Below are 24,708 nucleotides of genomic sequence, written 5' to 3' on the forward strand. Positions count from 1 at the left end.
AAAAGTGTACACCAGCAGACTAGGGTAACTTAAGGAACTGAGGGTGCCACTGGGTGGCAGGCAGGCTTCCAGCAAGGGCAAAGACAGGCCCTTGAAACACTCGACCATTTCCTCACATTAACTTCCAGGAAGCTTAGTTTATATTGCCAAGACTGGTGCTGTAAGGAATCCTTTGCTAACACTCAGCTCTGTGATAATCATCGCCTCTATAAAGTCACAACCCAATGTCCATTTTCACATAGGCATTTCCTTAGAGAAGGACTGACTAGGAATACAGCAGCTACATGTACTCTCATCAGTTAACTGCATAAAAAGATGTTATATGTACAAGTTTTAACAAAAAAGAACACAAACCAGACAATGTGGCATGATGTTAAAAAAAAAAAAAATGACTGGATTCTAACACACCTAATCTGTACCACAAGAAAATACATCTGTGCACATGTATATTTTAGCATAATCTTTTCCTTTTGGGTATTCAGGGTGGCATGACTCAGCAGCAGCAAAAACGAAGAGGTTACAATATGAAGCCTACTGTAAATATGGAAAAAGATACTGGAAGACTCATGGAGTACAAGTAATTCAGCAAACACCTGCTGAAATGCCAGGAGATACAGAAGACAACGATGCGTCATATACCATCACTGCTCTCGGGAAGCTTATAGTCTAAAATAAAGCTTTTTTCTACTGTATGTGCGTAGAACTGAGAAAACATAAGTAAGGAGGTCACGGAATTTGTCTTAAAAAGAAAACTGTTATGTAGCTATGACTAACTGGTTGTTCTGTTTTCTTAAAAACAATGATTTTCAATAGATTTAAGCACTATTTCCACTGACCACTTGGAGGTAAAACATTTCCTAACAAAATGTTCCCCAAGCTATACACATTTTAAGAACCATAAACTACTTTAAAGGGAAAATAAACACTACTACATTTGACATTTAAAAAAAAACCCTTCATTTCATAACAATTACATGCTATACATGTTTAAAATTATTGGTTATGCTTAACATATGCAACATTATTTATGTCAATTCTAACTGCTCTTGGCCAGCCTTCTCATAGGGAAAACACCTACACTTAGTAAGACAATATGAAAAATGCTTTTAAATTAAAAATAAAACTTAAAATGTGAAAATGTGGTAGGAAAGGTTCCTTTGACTGAATAGTATACTTTCTAAGTCAGAAGCTTCCTAAACTCTTCCTTTTATAATGTAAATGCTAATTTCAGTGATGAATATATGAACACACACATACTAAACAGATGCTATCTCTTACTCATTTTTTTAAGTTTTGAAAAAAATTTCATCAGTACCCAGTTTCAAATACTAGTTCTATTATACCTGTGCTTTTTACTATGATCTGCCTAAATTGTTTTCAGAAAGTAAGCAGATATTAATTTATAACCGGTTTTCTAACTAACAAAACTACTAACTCATCCTGCTAAAAATTTTTTCAAAATTGTTAGTAAAAATTATTTATTTTGCATGCTATTGAAGGCTTCTTTACCTGCAGATGGCTGGGAAACATTCTTGAAGACCTTTCTTTTTAACTAAAGATCCTTCAAGGCAGTACATAATGATGTCCATTACCTTTATAGAAAAGATGTAAATCCAAAATTAATTTCAAATACTTAATTTTCCAAACTACAAATTATTTAAGGCCTCAGCTGCATGAAAATTCTAGATGGTTTGATCACAATATTTACAACTATAGCATATTTATTGAAGTTACAATATAGTTACTCTATAAGATATTCTCTCTCTTATCTGTGAAAATTATAAAAAAAGAGCAGTAACATACAGAAACAAAACTTGTTGACTTCAAAGCCAATGCATATTTATGTACAATATAGGTACCTTTTATTCACGCACACTACAAGTTTTTGTTTAGTTATAATGCAAGAACATACCCTTTAAAAAGTACTCCAATACAGACTACTTCCCTATGAATGATAAGTACACAGTTATCATTTTGACTTTTAATGAAATTTAAGTAAGGTCCCTAGAAATGGTACAAAAGTTAATTCATTTAATTATCTCCCTCTCTTTCTTTAGATAATTCTATTAAGGCTCTCTTTTTATTTCCTTGGAAATAAAAATGCTGATTTATATTACTACATGGACATTAAATATCGGCTGTGCTGTCACATTTAAAGCAGGATATCTTACCTCCACAAGAAGATCCACAACATCTGTGGGCATCTTTTCAATAAGAATCTCAATGACTCTCAGAATTTCCCCTTTAGCTCGTGCAAGAGTTGTCGTGTGCATGTTCTGTTGTGACTGGGTATTTGCTGCAAGAGCCGTATGTCTGTGTACCTGTGAAGACATAACCATGCTATAGACATGGCTGATACTTGATTCAGTTATGCATTTCTAGCCAGTGGTTTATTTTTCACTTGTTAATACAACTGGGGAAGAAAAAGAGAATCAACAAAAACAAATCTCTTGGGGTGGGTCAGGAAACACTTGATTGCAAAAAACAAAAAACAAAAACAAAAAAAACCTAAAATATAGTTTTTAGTAAAATAAAAACTAAGTATTCTCTAATAAAATCCTGTAAGTTCTTGGGTATAATAGGAGACTTTAATATAATACTATCATGACATTTTTCAAAAGACACACTGAAGGTTTGTGGATTTGGCATATCTGATGCTGAAGTCAAGACAGCAGTTAGAAGACACCAGCAAGTGAGAGACATGAGACTTGCTCTCAAGTAATAACAGTAAATGATGCTTACATAAGACTTCTGTGTCCCAGGTACCATTCTTGGTGCCATATAATTAAGTTGAGAAATTCAAATGAACATGCCTCCAAAAATAATAAGCATTGTAAATATAAGTTCACTGTGATTTTTCTTCCCTGTACAAATTGTAAGTCTTAATCATTCAGAGGAGAAAGAACACTGGTAGGTGCTGGGCTAGCCATGGAGGAGTGGGCATGACAGGGGAGGAGGGGGGGAGAAGAGGACAGAAACAGTGAGAAATAGAAATACTTTAGGATCTAAATCTAAAACTCTAAGTGGAAAATTTATTTTTACAAGATAATAAATGTGAACTATCACATTGAAATATTAGAACACTAAGAATGTGGAAATCAACTGGCAATTAGTAAAACATTAACATTAAAAAATATTTTTTAAAGATTTTATTTATTTATTCGTGAGAGACACAGAGAGAGAGAGGCAGACACATAGACAGAAGGAGAGGCAGGTTCCTCACTGGGAGCCGTATGTGAGACTCGATCCCGGGACTCCAGGATCATGCCCTGAGCCAAAGGCAGACGCTCAACCACTAAGCCACCCAGGCGTCCCTAAAATATTTTTAAAATACCTTACTAGCCAAATGTTGGAGTAGAATAAATCAAAAGCATGGCTATTCTAACAGTTCATTTAAAAATACTCATATTAGAGCCTGCTTCTCTCTCTACCTATGTCTCTGCCTCTTTCTCTCTGTGTCTCTCATGAATAAATTTAAAAAAAACTGATGTAGAAGGTGAAAATTAAGTTCAAAAACATAATCAACACAGATACTTGCTTACTCTTTAAAGAGGCAGTTTTATGCCTGGTACTTTTAGGACCTTGTATATGAGACCAGACTTATTCAATATATTCAATATTACTGTCTATGCATACTCAACTGATAAGAAAAACTGGTAAGAAATTCCAGGCTAATAAATCTGCTCATTTATAAATATATACTTCATATAAATATTAATATCTACAAATCATAGATCTATAACATACACATGCATATTTTAAACACAATGCAACCTTTCTGTAACACTATGCACTAACAGCAGAACACACCCCCTTTACTCTACAAATTTATTTTAGGTATGAATTCAAAGTCCCACCACCTCATATAAACCCATACAATCTGCTATTAACAAGACCTTCCTTCCTCCCTTCTAAAGCTACTTTCACGTCACAAATACTTGCTGCATGCCTATTAAGAATGGCTCTAGGTAGACACGGGCCCAGCAGGCTTCAGGTCATCAGGGTAGACTCAGAGGTATTCATTTAGTATTTTAAAAATTCATCATAGCTACAGGAAAAACAACTCGGACAGAGTTCATACCCCATGGACACCAAGTGTGCACATTATTTATGCTGAAATGGAACAAACCTTTAAGAAAAAATGTAGGGGCTTATCATCCTTTGCTTTCTCTCCCACTACTAAGACCTACAGGAAAGATTCTATAATTGGTTCATTGTTCTTTACTAGTTTTTCAGTTAGATGTGGGCAATTAGTTAGAACACTAAGAATGTGGGAATCAATTGGCATTCAAGTCTTTATCTGTGACATGTAATAGGAAAAACAATTAGCAAGTTTATGACTTACATTTTTGTTTACAGTTGAAGAGCCAATGTTAAATAAGTTCAGTGTTGATTACGGGAAGATATTTACACTTATAAAATGTGAATATCTTTAGTATATTTTAATTTGAATAAGCCTGTTATATTTCAGATTGAAAAATTGATTTCAAATATTTGCAAGAGAGTTAACTTTGAGAACAGAAATGAATACAAAAAGCACAAGTAAGGAATGCGTTGCTGTGGAATTCAGGGTACATGCATACAGGTACGCATGTATTCATTTTAGCACTAAATTATTAACTTGCACTGTTGTAGAACAAATTGGAAGGATTATTTGTGGATACGGACCCTCAGCTCACAGTACGTAATAATTCCTTTAAATGAGAAGATGGAGCACACAGAGAGGCTCTGCTCACCTCTTTGGCTATAGTTGTGATGAAGGCGGGTGGTCTGGCAGTGGCGATGAGCGAGAGGGCATGCCTTGCGGAGCGGGCGGAGTCAGCTGCAGGGCTAAGAGGCAGCCCCATTGTGATGCTAAACAGGGATCAGGAAAAAAAGGAAAAAAGAAAAGAAGCATTTGAAATATAGACTGAAAAGATTAGACACAGCTTATAATGTCAGTTCAAGGTCAATGGGAGCACTCAAACAGTTAGAATATAATGGACTTGCAACAATGAGCAGTGATTAGGAGTCAGGGTGTTCTGGCATCAAATACAAAATCGAATAATTAACCGTGAAGATTGAAAACAGTATGTGCATCTGTCCAAAGTGTTAAAAACGCCTTGTTAACAAATTATCAAGAACTAGTACTGAATGCATATCACAAAGCTCAGAATCAGGCAAGAAAGAAGACTGTGCTGGGTATTTTCAAATTTTTTGCCAAAAAAGAAAAAAAAATTAGAGGTAATAATTTGTTTATAAGGCCACAGAAAAAGGCTTCATTTAAGGACGTGTACCTGAAAGGAAGCAAAATTCACTTCCATCCATATAATTATCAAAAGAACTCAAAACTGCAAAATTATTTTTAGTTTTTAATATTATTTTTAGTTTAAAATATCCTCAGTACTGTTAATTTACCCCATGCTCAATACTTTTAGAACCAATCTACAATGTTCTGCCAATAGTTATTTTGTGTTGATGCAAAAATTATTAATGGACACTTATTTTCTCTCTATAAAGATCATGGGCAGGGCATTGTCCAGGTTATTTTTAAGAGTATGTACATGACAAAATAAATCTTTCCAACTGTGAGAACATCCTGATCAGGATAGTGATGTTATATTCTTTTGCTACCCACCCCTAAAACATAAAAATGATATTCTGTTTGTAAGCTTCCTGTATATTTTATATAATAGACTCCTGTGAAAACTAGTAAGACTCTTCATTAAAATGTGGAATGTGATCTACTCGTCAACTATACACAAGGAGCGTTTTGCTACTCAGTACGTGATCCATTATAGTTTCTCCCTCTAGTCACATAATCTTCATTCTTAAATATCCATATGAAATTATATGAAGATCTGTACTGCTCTAATTATGTAAGTCTGTATACCTCGTGTAAACTGGATTGTTTACTAAAAATTCTCAAAATGTTTACAAATGTTTTTACAGATTCGTCTAAGAATCATTATTTTAACTTTTAGATGAAAGTAAGTACGCATTACATGGACATTCTTATCACTGTTTAAAGAAGGTGAGTTGATTCTAGGAAATTCTGCCTATAATTTCTTAGTGACTGCTACATTGACTGATAATAACTGAGAGTAGATACAAAGCAGGAACTCAGGAGGATGGAGGGGGGTCCTCTGATATTCACCACTAAAAAGGAAGATGTTAGGTGACAAAACACACACATTCTGAACAAGAAACAGAAAGGACGCCGTCGGTGCCCACATCACCTCCACAGAAGATCTTGATGCTCGAGATCCAGTAGGGGACTGGAAAAGGGGCCTTCAGCGGTATAGCAGGGCGGAGTAGGTAGCCAGGTTCTTTTCAGGATTAAACATTACTACTGAGATCCCACAAAGGCATGAGCATGCTGACCTAGATTGCTTAATTATTATAGAGTTTAGATCATAGTTTAAGTTTTAAAAAATTCAAAAGCTAATTACATTTTTAAGATATTCTATGTTTCTTTCGTCAGCATGAAAAGGTGTTGGTAATACTGAAAGGCTGAAACTCAAATGGTATGTTAACTAAATTCTGAGCAAACCTAAATCAAATTTCCTAAGATCAATAAAATCACAGAATGCTGGGAGTTGGAAAAGATCCCCAGGCAACCTCCCTGCCCAACAGCCAGCCATCCAGCAGGAATGTCTACCTCCTGGGCAGCCTGACCTACGCGTGGAAGGTGTGACAGAGAAGAGAAAGAACTGGAGGTGGAACTGAGGGTCTAGGTTTGAAATTGAGCTTTCCTGTGCTGTTTCATGTCTTCCTGCACCTGCCCAGAACATCCCTAAAGAGGGCAATGGTACCAGCATTTTTATGAAGGAGAAAACTGGGTCCAGAGTTCATCGAGGTGCCAAGGTATGATGTCTTCTCGGACAGCTGAATGGTGGTATAAATAAAGGGGAGGGGGCTCGCCCACATTATGGTTAACTGGATTAATGAAATGGTAACATGACTAAACTCAGCGACTTTGGGTGAGTAGCTAGATGGCATCCCTGGGTGAGGTTTCCAGTGGTCCATTGTGACACGCGGACTTCATCTCTGTTCTTTCCAATGTCAATTGTGAATAACTGAAGATACAGTTGCACGGTTATCAATTGGTGTGGAAATAAAATTGTAAGGGAAAGTAACTATACTAAGTGGCAGAACTGGGATTCAAAAGTCAGAAAGATCAAATTCAAATTGGGCTCAAGAAAGAAGTCTTTAAAGTATTTCTTTTAAAGATTTTATTTATTTATTCATGAGAGACACACAGAGAGAGGCAGAGACACAGGCAGAGGGAGAAGCAGGGTCCTCACAGGGAGCCCAATGTGGGACTTGATCCCCAGGCTGGGACGATCCCCAGACTGCCTTTGGCTCACGCCCTAACCATGGAGCCACCCAGGCGTCCCAAGAAAGAAGTCTTATTGTGTGGGTTCAAATGACCAATTTTAAGGGAATGGGGCAGGCAATATACTGCTTGACCAAGTTTAGGGAATGGCACTGAGGGCTGTAGCTGAACCACACCGATGTGTTAATAATGTGGCTTCCCTAAAGGGCTAGGTTGTAACAAGGGAAATAGGGTGAAAGACAACATGTTGACCCTGCTGAGCTTCATGGTTCTGGCTGCCTGTCCACACTCCCTATGGGTGGCTATACTATCTCCCGAGTTTCTAAGAGATGGGATCTCCCTTTTGCAGACCAAGTGTTAGAGCATCTCCTGGAGTCCAGAAAAGTCCCGTCCATTCCCTGCTGTGTGCTGTTGTGATGGCTTGCAGTTGGAAACCAGAGTTCTACTCACACAAACAGAATCCTACCAACTGCACCACCCACCTCTCTTCCAGACCTTCTTTGTTCCTTCAGGAGTAAAAAGTTTAATGGGAAGCCAAGAAGGGAGTGGAGGGAGAGAAAGAGAAGGAAAGAATGAGAATGAATGACTCTGCATGTATGTGTTCACCTAAGGATGACAAATGGCTATTGTCCCCCGATCCTTATGCTGTGCCCTGTGGCCAACCTGGCCTGAGTAAAGCACAACATCTGTAAAATGGGTCTATTAAAATAACAACTTCCAAGGCTGACGAGATGATTAAATGAGCAGGCAAATGTAAAAACCTCAGTCCTATGTCTCACCTATATGTATTATACAGACAATAGATGTTTGTTGTGCCCAAGATGACTCTCATAAATAGAAACAAAGTGAAAAGAAAATGAGATCAACTTGCAGCAGGTCACTGGTTTCAAGTTAAAGGCATCATACAATACCCTTAATCCATCTCAGCAAACGATCTTGTGAATTTGGGAAATAGGCACACTTCTTGTGGTAGGAAAAATGGTAAAAGTTTGGCGTCTGGAAGAGAAGCTGCAGCAAGTAACCAAAGACAGTAAAAGTATTGCTCATGAATTCAGTGGAAGTTGGAACATCCAACAATTCGTAAGAGGCATCAAGAGGGTACATTTGAGTGATTCTCTTGATCAGCGTCTGATGGCTGCAGTGCAGGACTTCAGGATGCAGACACATCTATTGCTCTGAGGTCAGTCGTCTGCACAGGTTCATTCAGCACATCCATGGTACACAGGCAGGGGGGCTGGGAGTGTGGGAACAGAGAGGATTTGCCAAGGCACAGGGGAAGACTCCCCTCTGTAGCCTATTTAATGCATCACATCAGAGTAATCTTCCAAAAGCACTAACTTTACTTCATGGTTAAAGTGCTTAAAAACCTCAGTGGGGACCAGTGCTTCTAAGAAAAATCTTAAAACCTTGGCTTGAGGTTCTAGGCCGTCCATAATCTAGTTTCACTAATTTATGACTCCGTCTTTGCAACACACCTCTGTTCCTGAGGCCAGGCTAAGTTCAAAGCTGGTCCCTAGAATTCCATTCCTCTTCTGACTAGAGTACACGGCTTACGCTCCTCCACTACCACTGCCCCCATTAGCATGCTCTCCTCACCCCTCTGTTCAGTTCTTGTGGAAGCCAAGAGTTGTTCTGCAATTGCTAGAGCATTCAATTACAATCTATTGAAACAAAACCAACAACAAAACCCGTTTATCCTAGGCTCTTAGCACTAGATCTGCTTCTGCCAAGCATTATGAATTAGTTTTGTATCATGAACTCTATGCAGACTGGTACTATGCCTTCTAATCCTGTGATCCCCCCAAAGTGCCCAGCGCAGCCCCTTGGACGTAGTGGTAGCTTGAGAGTTATGCGCTAAATGAAGTTACCTGGAAAATCCAGGAGGAAAAAAAAAAATCGCTTAAGCCAGTTATTTGACTGAACTGACCAGGCAATGAAGTCAAAGTAATTGATCTAGTCGTCCCAACAGGCAAAGTCTAATTCTACACGTAGTTATCTTCAAAGTCAAAGGTGCGCTGTGTATGTGATATATTTTAATGTGGGATTCTAACTGAATGAAGGAGGATTCTACTATCAGAGGTGTGAAATTAAAGGGGTGTCTGTCTTATTCTGGGATCTTCATCGCATCCTGCTTATTTGGCTGTTATGCAATTCATTGGTTATATAGGGTTTTAAGATGGGTCTTTAGTTAAAAAAATAGGATAGGACATACTCTCTATTTTACTCAGCATTTCAGTATACCCGTCCCACATGAAACGCGAGTGATGACAGATACTGTAAATAAAAATCATGAATAGAGAAACAGTCCACTCAGGCTGAGCTCATTCCTCACGTGACTGCTCATTAATCTGCTCTAACCCTTACTCCATCGTGGTAAAAGCATTTTAGAAGTCACACGTCAGACCACTATAGTTAAATGTCACCATCTACAATTGTCAGACTTCCCCATCTGTCAAATTCAGGAATACTGTAAGAGAATATTCAGGGGGAAGAACCACTTAATCTTTCATAGAATAACCCACAAATCATGGCCAAACAGTATTACGAACTAAATGTTTGTGTCCCCTGAAAATTTGCTGTGACAGTATTTGGAGATGGAACCTCAGGGAGGTACTTAGGGTCAGAGGAGCCAGGTGGGTGAGGCCCTCATGATGGGATCCCTGCCGTATAACAGACCAGAAAACGTGCTCTGGCTCACTCCCAAAGGAGTTGCGTGAGCACGCAGCGGCACAGCGGCCATCTACAGGCCCAGAGAAGAGGCCTCAGAATGAAACTCACCTTGTGAGCACCTCCTTCCCGGAATTCCCAGCTTCTAGAACTCTAACAAGTAAGATTCTGTTGTGGAAGCCCCTAGTCTGTGCTATTTTGTTACAGTAACCCAAACCAACGAAGATACACAGTAACAGGGCACGGAAAACATTCCTCATGGAAAACAGGGACCAGAATTATTTTGGAAATGCATACTTTGTTTCATAACTGAGAATTCCATCTTACCCCTTCCAGACACTTACTAGCAAGTGTCTTTAATGTATCAAGGAATCATCAATTCTTGTCTGTTATATTAAACCTTAATTTGATAACTCAAATGTAGCATTAGTCTCCTAAACACAAATGTGATTCCCCCAACAAGTGCCCAGCTTTTATATCTATTTCCTATATGTTGTATACATTTACAACTATGAGTTGTAAAAACTATGCTAACATAATTTAGTTAAGTGGTTTCCTCAGATTATACATTTCCTATTAAAAATAAATGTCTGGGGCACCTGGGTGGTTCAGGCAGTTAAGCGTCTGACTCTTAGTTTTGGCTCAGGTCATGATCTCAGGGTCCTGAGACTGAGCCCTGCATTGGGCTCTGCACTGGGCATGGAGACTGCTTCAGATTCTCTTTCTCCCTCTTCCTCTCCCTCTGCTCCTCCCTCCCCCTCCACACACTCTGTTAAAAAAAAAAAATTAATAAAAAAATTTAAATAAATAAAGGTGAATAGGAAACATAGTTTAAATATAAAATCCTAAAAATACCTTAGTGTTTATATGATATATTCTCTACCCCCTGTCTTATAGTTAAAAAGTATGGTTAAAATTTGAGTTAAAATGTCAATTCTTTTTCTCCAAGTATATGGTTCAAAAATAACATTTCTTTCTAACATATGGGGTTTATCTGTATGTTAATCAAAGCACGGGGTTTCTAGTTGACTATATGTTTCTCTTTTAAAGTTTGGTAAAGGGATGCTTGGGTGGCTCAGTGGTTGAGCGTCTGCCTTCAGCCCAGTACGTGACCCCACAGTCCCGGGATCAAGTCCCCCATTGGGCTCAATGCAGGGAGCCTGCTTCTCCCTCTGCCTGTGTCTCTGCCTCTCTCTCTCTCTCTGTCTCTCAAGAATAAATAACATCTTAAAAAAAAAAAAAAAAGTTTGGTAAACTGAATATTGCAGAAAAGCAGTGGGCTTTTGGTAATTCATTAATATTCTTCCATCATAGCCATAGGAGATGAGAGATTGCCCCCCTCAGCAATGGTAGCCAGCACAGCTCTGCTGTTCTCTTTGAGAGCAAAGGCCCTGCAATATGAACTAGGAAAACAGAATCAGAATTAGACCACAACATGTACAGAAGGGAGTTAGTCTTTAAAAAGCACAAGGATTTTTCTGTTCTTTTACAGGGTAGGATTTTCTATTGTTTCTAACATTTTATCCATATGTACATAACCATGGTGACCAAAAAAAGGAAGGATCTATAAAATTCATAATACTGCATGTTTCTTTTTTTCTCACAATTAGCTAGGAATGGTTCTATCTAGGATTTCAATGAGAGCAGTCTGCATTCTCTATTAAACAGTCCATCAAAAAACAAAAACAAAAACAGTCCATCACAAATGAGCAGCCCATAATCATTAATTTAAAAAATTCCTCCGAGAGTCTCCCTGTGGATCACTTGTCACATAAAGGGTGGCATGACAATACAGGTATGGGAGAAGCAAAATGGGAGTCGGGAGACCTGGGTGATCGTTTTAGCTTTTCTAGTACTGGTGAGATCTCAGGTAAGTTGCATCATCTCTCTAAACCTTGTTTTTATTGGATAGCATACTGAAAGCACTGGATTGAATACTGTTGAAGATGCTCATCTCTAAAATTCTTTGACATTATTAAATGTTTATTAAATGCAAATCATGTGACAGGTGTTATGAATAAATATGAATAAATGCATAATACATGAACCAGGCACTCAAGGAGCTTAATGATATTTAAATAGGCTATTAATTTCTAGAAGGTACAAAATTTGTCATGGAAATGATTTCATTCAGTATACTTTTAAAATCTGAAAGTACACTGACAATTGAGTTGGCAGCTTTTATATCCTTTGAATAGGCTGTTTTATGCTTAATATTCTCTTGATCTGTAGCTGTGTGGGTGCAAGATGCCACAGGGGTAGGAGCAGAGCTCTTGGGGTCAGTGAGACCTAGGTCTGAAGCTCACCTTTTCCAATGACCAGTATTTCTGTGGACAAGAGACAGAACCTCTTTCAGATTCATTTTATAAACTTCTATTATCATTTTATAATCATTTTATAAGATAAAAGAGAAAATCCTCTCTTTAACCCTGATTCTATTCCCCTGAGATAACTGGGAAAGAACTTATGTTCAACTTTTAGATGGGCACTCCCCACAGTTTAAGTTCTGCAAGGAATGAATAAAATAAAATTGGTTAAAAACCATGTTTACAGTCATTTGCCATATGTTTTAAAGAGCTCTTCGGCATCTGTGGGGCATGCTCATACATTTCCACCTCTGTCCTTTTGCCTTTCCTCAAAATTATTCAAATGGGAGATGCAAATAAAACTCTTCCTGGCATCCTTTCTGAGCACCCAGCTGTGACTCACCTCCCCATCTTCTGAGTGTCCCTACCTTTTACTCTCCTTCTCTTTTTGCATCATCAGATCTTATCCTTCCTTCAGATTGCAAGTACCTTGGAGACAGAATCTTTGTCTGATGCAACTTTGTAACTAAATATAATACCCAATATTGTACCTTCCATATATTAACTACTGAATAAAAGCTTGCTTAGTTAATAAACATAGTTTAAAATCTGGTAAAATAGCTAAACACATTAGAAAACTGGCATTATTTTGATTTCAAAGATGTAAAATTCTCAGTCCTATTTCTAAAATAAAGGCATTTTAATTCTGGAAAAATGCCCTATCAATTAAGCCATCTATAGTTTCTCAGGAGACCTCTCAGGAATAATCTCTGACAGAGGTTGTCAATACATGGGAGAGAGAGGAAGAAAGAAACTCTGCTATCATATGTGTCTTACAGAACTAGGTAGCAGTCTGAGTTAGCTCCCCCTTCAATCCCCTTTTTCATAAACTCACAAGAACAGTATTAAAGAGGGAAGGACTCTGTACGTTTTTTCTTTTCCTTCCCTTTTTTTATTTTTTTAAGACTGGATTTATTTATTTGAGAGAGAGAACACAAAAGAGTGAGTGAGTGAGCGAGTGCATGGGGAGAGGAGGGGCAGAGAGAGAGCAAGAAGCAGACTCCCCACCCAGCAGGGAGCCTGACTCAGAACTCGATCCCAGGACCTTGGGATCATGACTTGAGCTGAGGGCAGATGCTTACTCAACTGAGCCACTCAGGTGCTCCTGTTTTTTCTTTTCCAGTTAACATGAACTGAAATTTTAAAAAGCACAAGCCTAACATAAAAGCTTCTTCATAAAGCGAGCCTAACGCAGCAGTTAGAGGCAAGGTGGCTGAGCACTGTCATCACATACAGAGTAAATCAGGCACAAAGGGGAGGCACAGTAGGCACCATCATGTGGGTAGGAGGCACACATCCCTGCTCTGTTTCACCCTGTCTCAGTCCTTCTACAGCCTGTACCAATGGTGTCACGGATGTAACAGGCCATTTTCAATCTACATCTTGTTATAGATTAATAAGCAAACATTTTCTTGCTTATTATGCAATTTATCATGATGAAAATTACATTGGACTCCTCAAGGCTACATGCTGATACATTCATTTATTTAGAGCTGTGTATAGAGTTATACTAATCTTCATGACAGAAAAGGATGTAATAGCAGGATTTAAATTATCTACTGAAGAACTAAAGTGTCTATGGACATACTACATGTAGATAAAGCACAGTATATCTTTATGTTTGCTGATATAAGCTTCATGTAAACTGATTTAAAAACAAAATAAAACAAAATATTAAATACTATGTCTAAAATAAAGCCTATCACTTCTCCTAGGCAACAAAACAAGACTGCATACTATTGAAATGGTGTTTAGATCAGCTTTGAAAATAGACTATAAAATTAGGTCAAAACAAAATTGGAAGGTATACAGGCAGTTGCAGAAGAAGGCAGAGGGTTGAAAATATGTTCTGGGCTTTGCACAAAGGCCAGTTGCCTCTTACTATTGCTTCAAACTCACAGGCTCAGTTTCCTCCGAATTCTTAAAGTCAATCAAGAACCTTCAGGCCTTCTGCATCCAAAAACTATCCTGGCTGCCATTATGTCAAACTATTCATTCTAGAACCAGGCAGCTCTTGATCTGCTGACTCTGAAACAAGGACAATGGCATCACCACTTTTACTACCACCATACAGGGAATTCCCATTTAATCTTTTAGTATGTGCTAAGTATTCTTCCAAGTGCTTTGCAAACAGAAACACATTTAATATCAACTTTATGAGGTAGGTATTTAATTAGCCCCAACTTGTAGATGGAACTGAGGTAAGAGGTGAAATGACTTGCTGAAAAGCAAACAGCTAGGAAGACACAGAGTAAATGTTTAGGAAATGTGGCAGTATGATAGGAGGTAGGGGGCGGGCAGCTGCCTAAATTGGAAATAAATACCACCTTCTACCAATCCATCTTGGGACTTTGGGCTGAGAATGTCCAATCTGTAGACAAAGCCACAGCATCCCAGTCTAGCCTTTTAATAACTTCTTTGATCTCTACTCCCTGAGCCTAGAGCCATGATGGATCATAAGAGAACTATGGGATATAAGAAAGACAACCATGAAGAAAAGGACAAAAAAAAAAAAAAAAAAGAAAAGAAAAGAAAAGAGCAGAGAATTCTAGTTTTTTCCAAGGTCAACAAAGATAAGATGAAATGCCATTCAATGAGAAAATCAGAGGTGATAACATTTACATTTAGAGAGGCACCATGGGCCAGTTCAAAGATTCCTAACACTAGGATGGCGATACTGAAAAAACAAAAACAGGGGCACCTGAGTCATGAAAAAACAAAAACAGGGGCGCCTGAGTGACTCAGTTGGCTAGGTGTCTGACTCTTGATTTTTGGTTCAGGTCATGATCTCACAGTAGGGGGACTGAGCACTGCATTGAGCCCCAGCCTCCGGCTCTATGCTCACCACAGAGTCTGCTTGTCTCTCTTTCTCTGTTTCTCCCCCTATTCTCTCTTTCTCTAAAATAAATAAAATCTTTTAAAAAATAAAATCGCTGGGATCCCTGGGTGGCGCAGTGGTTTAGCGCCTGCCTTTGGCCCAGGGCGCGATCCTGGAGACCCGGGATCGAATCCCATGTCGGGCTCCCAGTGCATGGAGCCTGCTTCTCCCTCTGCCTATGTCTCTGCCTCTCTCTCTCTCTCTATCATAAATAAATAAAAATTAAAAAAATTTTAAAAATAAAATCGCAAAATTAAAATAAACAAAAACCTTCCTCCAAGAATTAGGAAGCTGAGTTCTCAAGTCAACATGAACCTCTATCATCACACCCCCAACTGCCTTCCCATCATTCTTGGCCACTTGGCTACCAAGGGCTTCCCACTTACTTCATTTCAGCAGCTCCCTCAGCTCATCTGCCTTTCCCTCTACTCTCATCACTCCTTCTCTGGATCTCTGCAACCTCCTACAGCTGGTCCTTGGCTGTGTGCAAGTGAAACCTCAATAAATTTAATTTAAAAATTACTATGAGTGTGAAGGAATAATTCCCCAAACTATCTGTCATGTATTCTATGAGTAAATGTTTGAGCAGGTATATACACAATTTTCCTTGTAAGTGATATGTTTACACTATTATTAGATAATAATATGTCAAGGCACAATAAGCACAATTTAGAAACTATGTCACAGATCAGCCATTCACTGGCTCAATGCTAAATCTTAAGTGTGCCCAAATTACATAAATAGATTTCCCTTTCCTTATCTATAACCAAAATTTCATATATTGAGATATGTGGGGTTTCATTATCTACTAAAAACACATAATCTATCAAGGGCAATCAATGACCTCAAACAAAAATAAAATACCAACTGACAGAACACAAACAAAATCTCCACAAATTAACTGGAATTGAGCACGTACTTGGCGAGCTGTTTCTCGGCATCAGCACAAAGTTCAAGAAGCCCCATGAGGACAGCAGACACATCCATGTAAGGCTCCCAGACCGTGAAACCACGTCCAATTAGATCAATGGCTGTTCTTCGGATCGTACTGTGTGGAGGAAGTTTGGGGCTGGGGGGCTGCAGCAGAAGAAATGTCAGTGCCTTACCTAAAATTACAAAATAAGAAGCAAAGCAATAAAGTAATTTTACTTTTGTGATTTTTTTCGAAGACATTTTCAAAGTATAAATCACTTTTGATTTTTTCTCTTTAACTAAAAGGGGTTTTTGAGCAGTAAGACTATAAAAGATCTCAAGTTTACAGTTCGCTCAGCCACATACTTTAAAGAAGATAAGTTAGGTTACAATATTTTATACCATATTCTAAAATGCTTTAATTTCATAAGAATTATGTATAAATAAGTATATATAATTTCAAAATATATCAGTGATCCTAAATTCCAAACAAGGTCTCTTCCTACTCAGCATTCTGTAAAATGGAGATGGTTTCAAATAATGTTATATTTGTTATATCCCAACAGGGATCAGGGATGAAGGCACAGATATAGTTTTAAAAAGTTTCCCCCACAAGCATCTATGTTTCTCCATATTCTGCTATGCTGATCCAGTACAATGATGTGAAGTATGTGGTAAATTCTTCACACAAGTTTGGTAAAGAAATGAAAAGACAGTTTGATATTACTTTTAAATCTGATGAAATCATCTAGATTCTAATTAACATGTATTTCTTTATGTCGAAGATAATGCTAACAATTTGTATACATAAGCCTAATGGCCGTCAAGCTGTAAAAGCTCACCTATTTCAAAAGGCATTTTGACATTTAGAAAACAGGGACTGTGAAGAGCAAATATCAATTTAGAAGAGGCTGTTTGTTTCTTGAGGGGAAGAAACAAAACTGTTTACACATCATAGAACAGTATAGCGGACTGCTTAAGGGATACACAGGCTTCAGATTTAAGACAGGGAAGTAACCAGTTTCATAACTTAGTAGGGGCAGGCCGAAGAAGTTATCATGAGCTTCAGTTTCCTTGTCTGTAAAATGAGAAAACAGCTCACTCTCACAGAGCAAGAGTGTTGGGCTGATCAGACAAAGTGCACTGCCATGTGCCTAGCACCCGGGAGGGCTCCTCAAACGGCAGTCACGAAAAGCATGTTGAACTTGCCTGTTTTCAAAATTGAGAACGTGGCATATAAACTTTAATGCAGTTAACAAATAAAGGCATTTACTCATTTTTATGTTCTAGCCAATTGTTAAACGAGAATGGATTGAACTGGAGGTGAAGAGACATGAAGGATGCTGTAAAGCCCAGACTCTTGTCTGCCAATGCACTGTTTGTTCGTGGTTCAGAATACCTGCTGCTGTAGAACCCTTGAAAAATCGGTTGAAAACCATTGGTCTTTTCCCCAGGAAACTACATATAATACATGTACATATCCATCAAATGACACACACAAAAAAATTTCCAGGAGGCCACGGTTCTTGGGTTAACAAGTCTTGCAGGAAGCTGAAAAGGTACGTATACGTGGAAAGCCTCCTGGAGGAGACATCTTGATATTCATGACTTCATTCATACACGTATTTGAAAATTTTACTCTCCCACTTAGCCATGTCCTACATTAGCTTCAAGTTTTGTGGATCATAAAAATATAAACCCCTTTTAAAAATCGTGACCCACTGTTTTATATTTTCTGCCAGCACTTACTCATCCCTTACCACACGATATTTTTAAATATAAGCCTTTCTGTGAATTTCCCTTTTCCTCATCAAGTTTGTTGCTCCTGGAGGGTAGGAACTATGGTGCATGTAACTTTACATCTCCCAGATCACCAAGCACAGCACTCTGCACACATTACAGACCTAAGATGGAAATACATCTGCCTTTACTGCATGTACATCTCTAATGCAGTTCCCTGCTCCAGTTTGTCAGAATGGTATTTCAAAATGTCAAGAGATCCACCACTTTTCTGTCAGTCTTTACTTCTAGGAAGTTTTAAGAGCTGCAGAGAAAACCCCAGTGCTGCTCTCTGCAGACATCCTGAAGCACAAGCAGCAATGGCTCCAGTCTAAGGGACAGGGCTCCCTGAAGCTGTGTCCTTGGGAAGCAGTTTTGTGAAGGGGCAAAGGTTTCCTAAGTACAATGTTTTATAGCATTTCAATCATCATTTCCCTTAACTGCACTCCACTATTCCTGTATTCATTACAGGCAGGAGCATTCTGGCAATCCCAGGGAGGGCTGATTTCTTGCAGCCTCTGTGTGGGAACTCTGGAGGCAGCTTCCTCACCACTCTGACAATTTTATCTTGAAAGCAAAAGTAAACCATTAAGTGGCCAGTTTCTTGATGTTTTCCATCATTTTTCTAACAAAGTAGGAAGGACAGCATAGGGGCTGTGATCACTCACCTTGCAACGAAATGACAGAAAAGGAAGACTCAGTAGGCAGACTTCAAAAGACCCCTGGCCTTGCAATGGTCCTCGGGGTATCTTCTGCTCCCCTGCAAAGTATGGTCTACCCTCACAGTGAGGATGCCACCCAGCTCAGCAGGAAATGCAGGTTCCTTCTGGCATGCCATCGCCTCTCTTAAATCACTATTTCATTCAGTGATCTTATAAGTAAAATTCTCCTATAGCACCTCTCCTTCTTTAGTTCAGATCACAGTCTCTGGGTAACATATAGTAAAAACCCCCACAGTTCTGGCAGGCGATGTAGGGGGCACCAAGAAAAGCCAAGAGAAGAATGGTCTGTTTAACACACACATTTTAAATCCACTAACTAGAGTCTGATTATTTTTCACTGGTCTGTTTTGGAATTATAAAGACAGAAGAATGCTATATAATTCCACACCTGACAACTTATTCCAAGCAAAATGTGTAAATAAGAGAAGATGAAGAGGCTTTTCAAGTAAACATTTTGATTTCTAGCCTTGTTGATTAATAAGATGCTTATGACTTTAATGCTACCAGGAATAATGACACTGATGTTCTGGAGGAGCACTCTCGGATGCCTAAGGGTTCAAACTTCCTAATCACAGATTCCTTCTGATGATATAAAGGAATGAGCCTTTAAGAAATAGTTGTTACAATAATAAAAAGGGATAGGTAAATTTAAGATTCCTTTTTTGACTTATACTGTATTCTCTACTTCAGGGTTTATCTGACTTATGATTCCATAACAGATAGCAGCTCTGCAACATGGACCAAGGTGATAAAAAAAAAAAAGCTAAAATTAAGATACCTACGTACTTCTCTTTTGCCAGAAAAAGTCTCATGACAATTTTATGAATTTTCTCTCTCAGAATTTTCCTTAAACCTTTGGTACCCAATAATAGTTATATTTTAATCTGTGCAAGAGGAAATCTAATTTTGTACCAAAATAAATAGTAAGCAAGGCACAGAATGATGCTCTCATCTGACACCATGACTGATTGTATCATAAAAGGCTCCCTAGTAGCAGTATGAAAAAGTTCAACAAACTGGACTGACATTCTTCAAAGTCTTCCACAATTTGGTTCCAACCTAGCCATCCAAAGATTCCTGTGATAACTATATATAAAATAAATATAATAAAAAGTTCAAGGACACGGATTCTAGTTCAGGAGATGGTTGAGCAAACAGGTCATTTCAATATATTCCGAGTATTGTTAGAGCATTTAAAAGCATAAGGTATCCAGAGAGAACTTAATAGGGGCACTTAACTCCACCAGAGAGTATGAGAAGGCTTCCAGGGAAAGGTGACTTCTATACCCAAACCTAAAGAGTACGTAGGAGTCAACTACTCAAAGGAGAGGACTATGGAAAGAAAGCATTCCAGACAGAGAAAGAGTACGTCTCATGATGAGGAAATGAGAAAGAACAGGGTCAGATCAAGGGATTACACATAGCTCAACATGGCTGGTGATCTTGTTGGGGAAAAAAAGAAGAGGTTGAGGTGATGGGCAAGGGAGAAAAGAGGACAAGTTGGATGAACCAGAACAGTGAGACATGAGGCAGGACAGGTTACTAGAGCCCAATCACAAAGGGCCTCATATGTCATGCCAGAAGTTTGTTTATTCTGGTGACAATGGGGAACTACTGAAAGTTTTAAGCAAAGGAGGTTTGATTAGATTTTCATTTAGAAAGATCAACACTTGGGTTGTCTTATGCTAGAAAGGGTAAGACCTATTACCTGTTTAATTCTGATCTGTTCATCCCCAGCCAAATGGATTAATTAGAATCCTAGAATTTTCAGACTGAAAGGACTTTAGAACAATAGCATCCCTTCCTGTGCTTCACATGAGATAACTGAGAACTGTAGAAGGCAAGGGGTGAGCTGCAGGCCTGGGAAAGGAGTCCAGGCCTCTGTGGCCCAGGCCATGTGTCATAGGGCCAGTACAGGTCTGAACACAACTTGCTTCTTTATTCATGACACTCTACCCAACTAGGGATTCAAAACTATAACCTTCCACCTTCTGAATTAAGGCATGATTTCAACTGCAGTTACTAGTGTCTCCCGCAAACAGAAGATTAAATGAATTAAATGCTTCATCTTTTCTTGTATAATGAGAAAGTTGCTGTCACTGGATCGACATCTAAATATAACCATAGTAAGATCCTCGCAATCATCTTGGCTCTAACTTAGTTGCACCGTGGTCACAAAACAGTCTACTGCACATCTAGCACTGCACTCACCTTGCAGGCAGGAAGTGGTAGAAAGCTGACGGTATAGAATTCAGCATTATTCAAATAATTCTGGGGCCATATTCAAAGTCCATTTATCAAATTACTAGTGTTTCTCACCCATGAGATAAGTAATACATACTGTGGCAGCTTTATAGTGGGAATCTAGCATATAGCACACCACCATCACCATACGGATGTCTAGCCAAAAGTATAAATGAACTACCAAAAATGCACACATGCTCAGAACAGTAGAAAACAAATCAAAATACAACAAAACGCTTTGAAAAGCAGAAAGCACTAAAATCTAGCATTGGATAAATCACAATTAACTTAGGCCCTCTGGCTGTTTGAATTCTGTTGTCGGGCAGTCAAGAGTAATAACAAAAGCTCATATATTAGTGCCATCTTATCTCAAGCTTTTTAACTCAAGCAATTTTTTGAAAACGGTTCCAACTTTATTCTTACTGTTTTTTTAAAAGTGCTACATAAAAGCAAAGTGGCAAGAAAATATTTATGCTTTGCTGTAACAGCAAAACACTAAAAACGAGAAAGGATTGAGACAGAGCAAAATAAAGCCTACGAGAGCAGTGATTAAAGAGCTGACGGTTTTCTACCATGACTAAGTTGTTGCTTTTGCAAAATAAATATTGTCTCATCATGAAATGACCAGTGAAGACCCCAATTCAAAACATTTTTGTTTTATCTGCCTGGTAATGATGACTAGCTCTTTCAAAAGATTAGCAAACAAGCCATCTCTTTCTCCCCCCCCCCCCCAACGCAATTACTTAGGTAATAACGAATTTGTCTTCTGGGGCATTTATTCATCCTTACCACAAAGTGTAGACTTACTTTATTAATGTACCCTAAGCATTATGGAATACTTATTCTACGAAAATATTAACCATAAAAAACTATAGTTATATATTTCTATAAGCACTGGGTATTATTTTAAGCACCATTTGATAACAGATAACTTTTATATTGTTATCTCACTTTTTTCCCCTTCTTGCCTTTCTAACGAAGGTAGGGACTGAGCCTGATAGGAGTACCTTGAGTTCTCTACAGCCTATTAGACTGTCTTTATTTACACACACACACACACACACACACACACACGATCAACGGCCAGTTACATACACCAATATTAACACTTGCAATACTAACTCAAACCTTTATTTTTATACAACCACAGATCCTACTAACATGACATGCTCATGACATGAACTTGAATCATGCAGTAGTAATTTTTACTCAGTTCCTAATTGTCCTGCAATAGCACTAAATAGGAAAGGATCACCTAAAAAGTTGTAAAATTGGTACTTTTTCCCAGCTTTCCATTTGTAATTTTTATTTCCTTTAGGGGAAGGCTGTTTCCTCTCATGCTTCCCTTGAAGCTTGAAGACCTCATAGGCAGATTCCAGAACGAGCTATTACAAGCCCTCTAGCAACCAGTATGTCCCTGTACAAGGAAATAGCACTGGATAAATGAAAGCACTGGAACAACTGAGTGTAAGGACAGAAATGGGGACCTACTTTATGGAGTGTCTCCTTGCTGCAGGCAGGGGAACTTGGATTTTATGGCAGCCAATGCTTTCAGAAAACTAGTGGCCATAGGAAGGAGTTTTAAGAACTGGAAACTAAAACAGAAGCTAGAGTCATACCATATTTATCAAAGGAGAATGAAATTTTCTTACTGGAATTACTACAAAACCATAGCATTTCAAAGAATTTTTCAGAGTCCTCGGAGGTCCTTCATAATTATTATGGCTATCCCATTGGTAGGTTATATATAAACTATTTTCTTGAGCTCTGTCTGGTCCCTCCTAGGCCAGTCATCGGGCCTAGTTAGACCTTTGTTCCTTTTACTTAAGAAATATCATAAATGAAGAAATGGCCACTAATCACCCTTAGCTCTGAATAGCACAGGAGGGGGAAAAAAGGTCATATTAAAAAAAATGCATTAATTAATAGTTCAATTACAAGGAAATTCCTATGGGAGAACACATTATATGCACTTTAAACCAAATGAATTTATGATGATTTATGCCATTACAATGAGTGCAAAATGAATTAATAATGATTGGCCACTTATTTCAAAGTGTAACCAAGTGAAGGAAGCCTTTTCCCACTTGTTAATGTCCATCAAAGAACAAGGATGGCAGAGTGCCATCTGGAATTCCACTCCTTTGCTTTATACAGAAACCTGACTTAATTAAAAATAATTCCAATGTTGTGTGCGTTATTCATGGATATGGACTAATTAACAAACACTTCTATAACTAAATGCCTTGTATTAATGCAGTTGTTAAAACTGCTTGTTAAACAGTTTACATCCTTCATTGCACAGAAGCTTAATTTTTTAAATAAAAAGTGTAAAGTAACTCTGAAATTAGGAAGCCAATTTAACAAAGATATTTAAAAACTCATTCATCTATCAGTTTTATCAAAAACAGTCCTATTTCAATGTAATTCACTGTTTCTTGTTCTAGAATCAGAAGACTCTAAAATGCAAACATTCTTTGATTCAAAGTATGTTTTTTGTCGGTTTTACTGAACTTCAAATTATGTCATACAATGATATTTAAAGTCATTTTGGCTTTTTTAGTATTTTATATATTTTGGATGGCAAACTAAAATTAGGGAATCTTACCTTCCTATAAAGAAAGAGATATTACTTACTGCATATAGTCTTTTTCTGCCTCGTGAATGTAAAAAGTCCTGACTTTTGGACAGTTTGAGGGTCAGTAATAAAGAAGTAAAATAATAGAAGTGGGTGTTTATGATATCAAAGAAGTAAAATTTTAAAATCCATTAATCTAGGGAATCTTTAATTAAATCTTTAAATCTTTAATTAATAGAGGTCCAAATACCTCTATGTCCTGATCCTAAAAGGTGTAGGATGGTTAAACAGCATGAATCAGTGGGTTGGCGGCCATATGGGTGGGTGGCAAAAGTACTCTAGGGTTGAAGTTCTAGCTCTAGTGCCTACTAGCTAAGTGATTACCTATTCATTCAAAATTTACTAGTACTTGCTATGTTCCAGGCATTGTTTTTAAGCACAGGTCAACAAAATCTGTGCTCTCACAGAACTTACATTCCAGTTGAGCCAGACAGACTAGAAGAACAAATAGATATGTCAAGCAGAACTAAGTCCTGTAAAGAAAAAGCAAGAGTAAAAGCCTAAAAACTGACAAGAGGAAAGGACTCTGCAGAAGGTAACATTTGAACAAAGGCCTGAGTGAAATGAAAGAGAGGCATGGGGGCACCAGTGGGAGAAGCATTCTAGGCTAAGAGAACAGCACCAAAGGCCCTGTGGTTGGACGGGATATCTTCGGGCCAGCAAAAGTCCAGAGTGGTTAGATGGCAGTGGACAAGGACAAAAGTGGAAGGATATACAATAAGAGAGGCAGCTGTGGGATGGATCACATGAGCATTTCTCCTGTGGGGTTTTAAGTATTATGAGAAATTCATGGAAGTTACACGGAGGAGAGTGACATGACCCGCTGTCAACCAGGAAGTATCAGGATGCTGTATACAGAATAGACGGTCACATCAGGAAGGCCAACTGGGAGGTTCTTAAAATGGTTCAAGCAAGAGATAATAAAGGCCTGGACTAAAACGGTAGTGACACAGTTCTTACACCCTGTAAATTCTAGATTTTTGAAGTAACTTCAGTAGAGCAGACAAGATTCATTTAGGGATTGGATGTGAATATATGATATAGAGAGAAGTAAAACGGATTCCAGGCATTTGGGCAGGAATGGCTATGTTAATGACGGTGGCACTCACTAAAATGAGTAGCAACAGGAGACAAGGAAGTTTTTTATTTGTTTTTGAAGTGGAAGCAATAATCTAAATTTTAGT

At 38.2% G+C, this 24,708-nt stretch overlaps 1 protein-coding gene across 5 annotated transcripts in view; it reads right to left on the reverse strand.

Annotated features, from left to right (window-relative positions):
- The window catches only part of WDR7 (WD repeat domain 7), a 351,933-nt gene that overhangs the window by 92,161 nt on the left and 235,064 nt on the right, over positions 1-24,708 (reverse strand). For all 5 annotated transcript variants that reach the window (XM_049111821.1, XM_049111824.1, XM_025422170.3 and 2 more), the window contains 4 exons: positions 16,149-16,335; positions 4,737-4,854; positions 2,172-2,321; positions 1,510-1,592 (listed from right to left, as the gene is read on the reverse strand). In XM_049111821.1, the coding sequence (XP_048967778.1) occupies positions 1,510-1,592; positions 2,172-2,321; positions 4,737-4,854; positions 16,149-16,335 (538 nt within the window). The remainder of the gene's footprint in view (positions 1-1,509; positions 1,593-2,171; positions 2,322-4,736; positions 4,855-16,148; positions 16,336-24,708) is intronic.

This window comes from Canis lupus, chromosome 1 (genome assembly GCF_003254725.2).
Source record: "Canis lupus dingo isolate Sandy chromosome 1, ASM325472v2, whole genome shotgun sequence".
Lineage (NCBI taxonomy): Eukaryota > Metazoa > Chordata > Mammalia > Carnivora > Canidae > Canis > Canis lupus.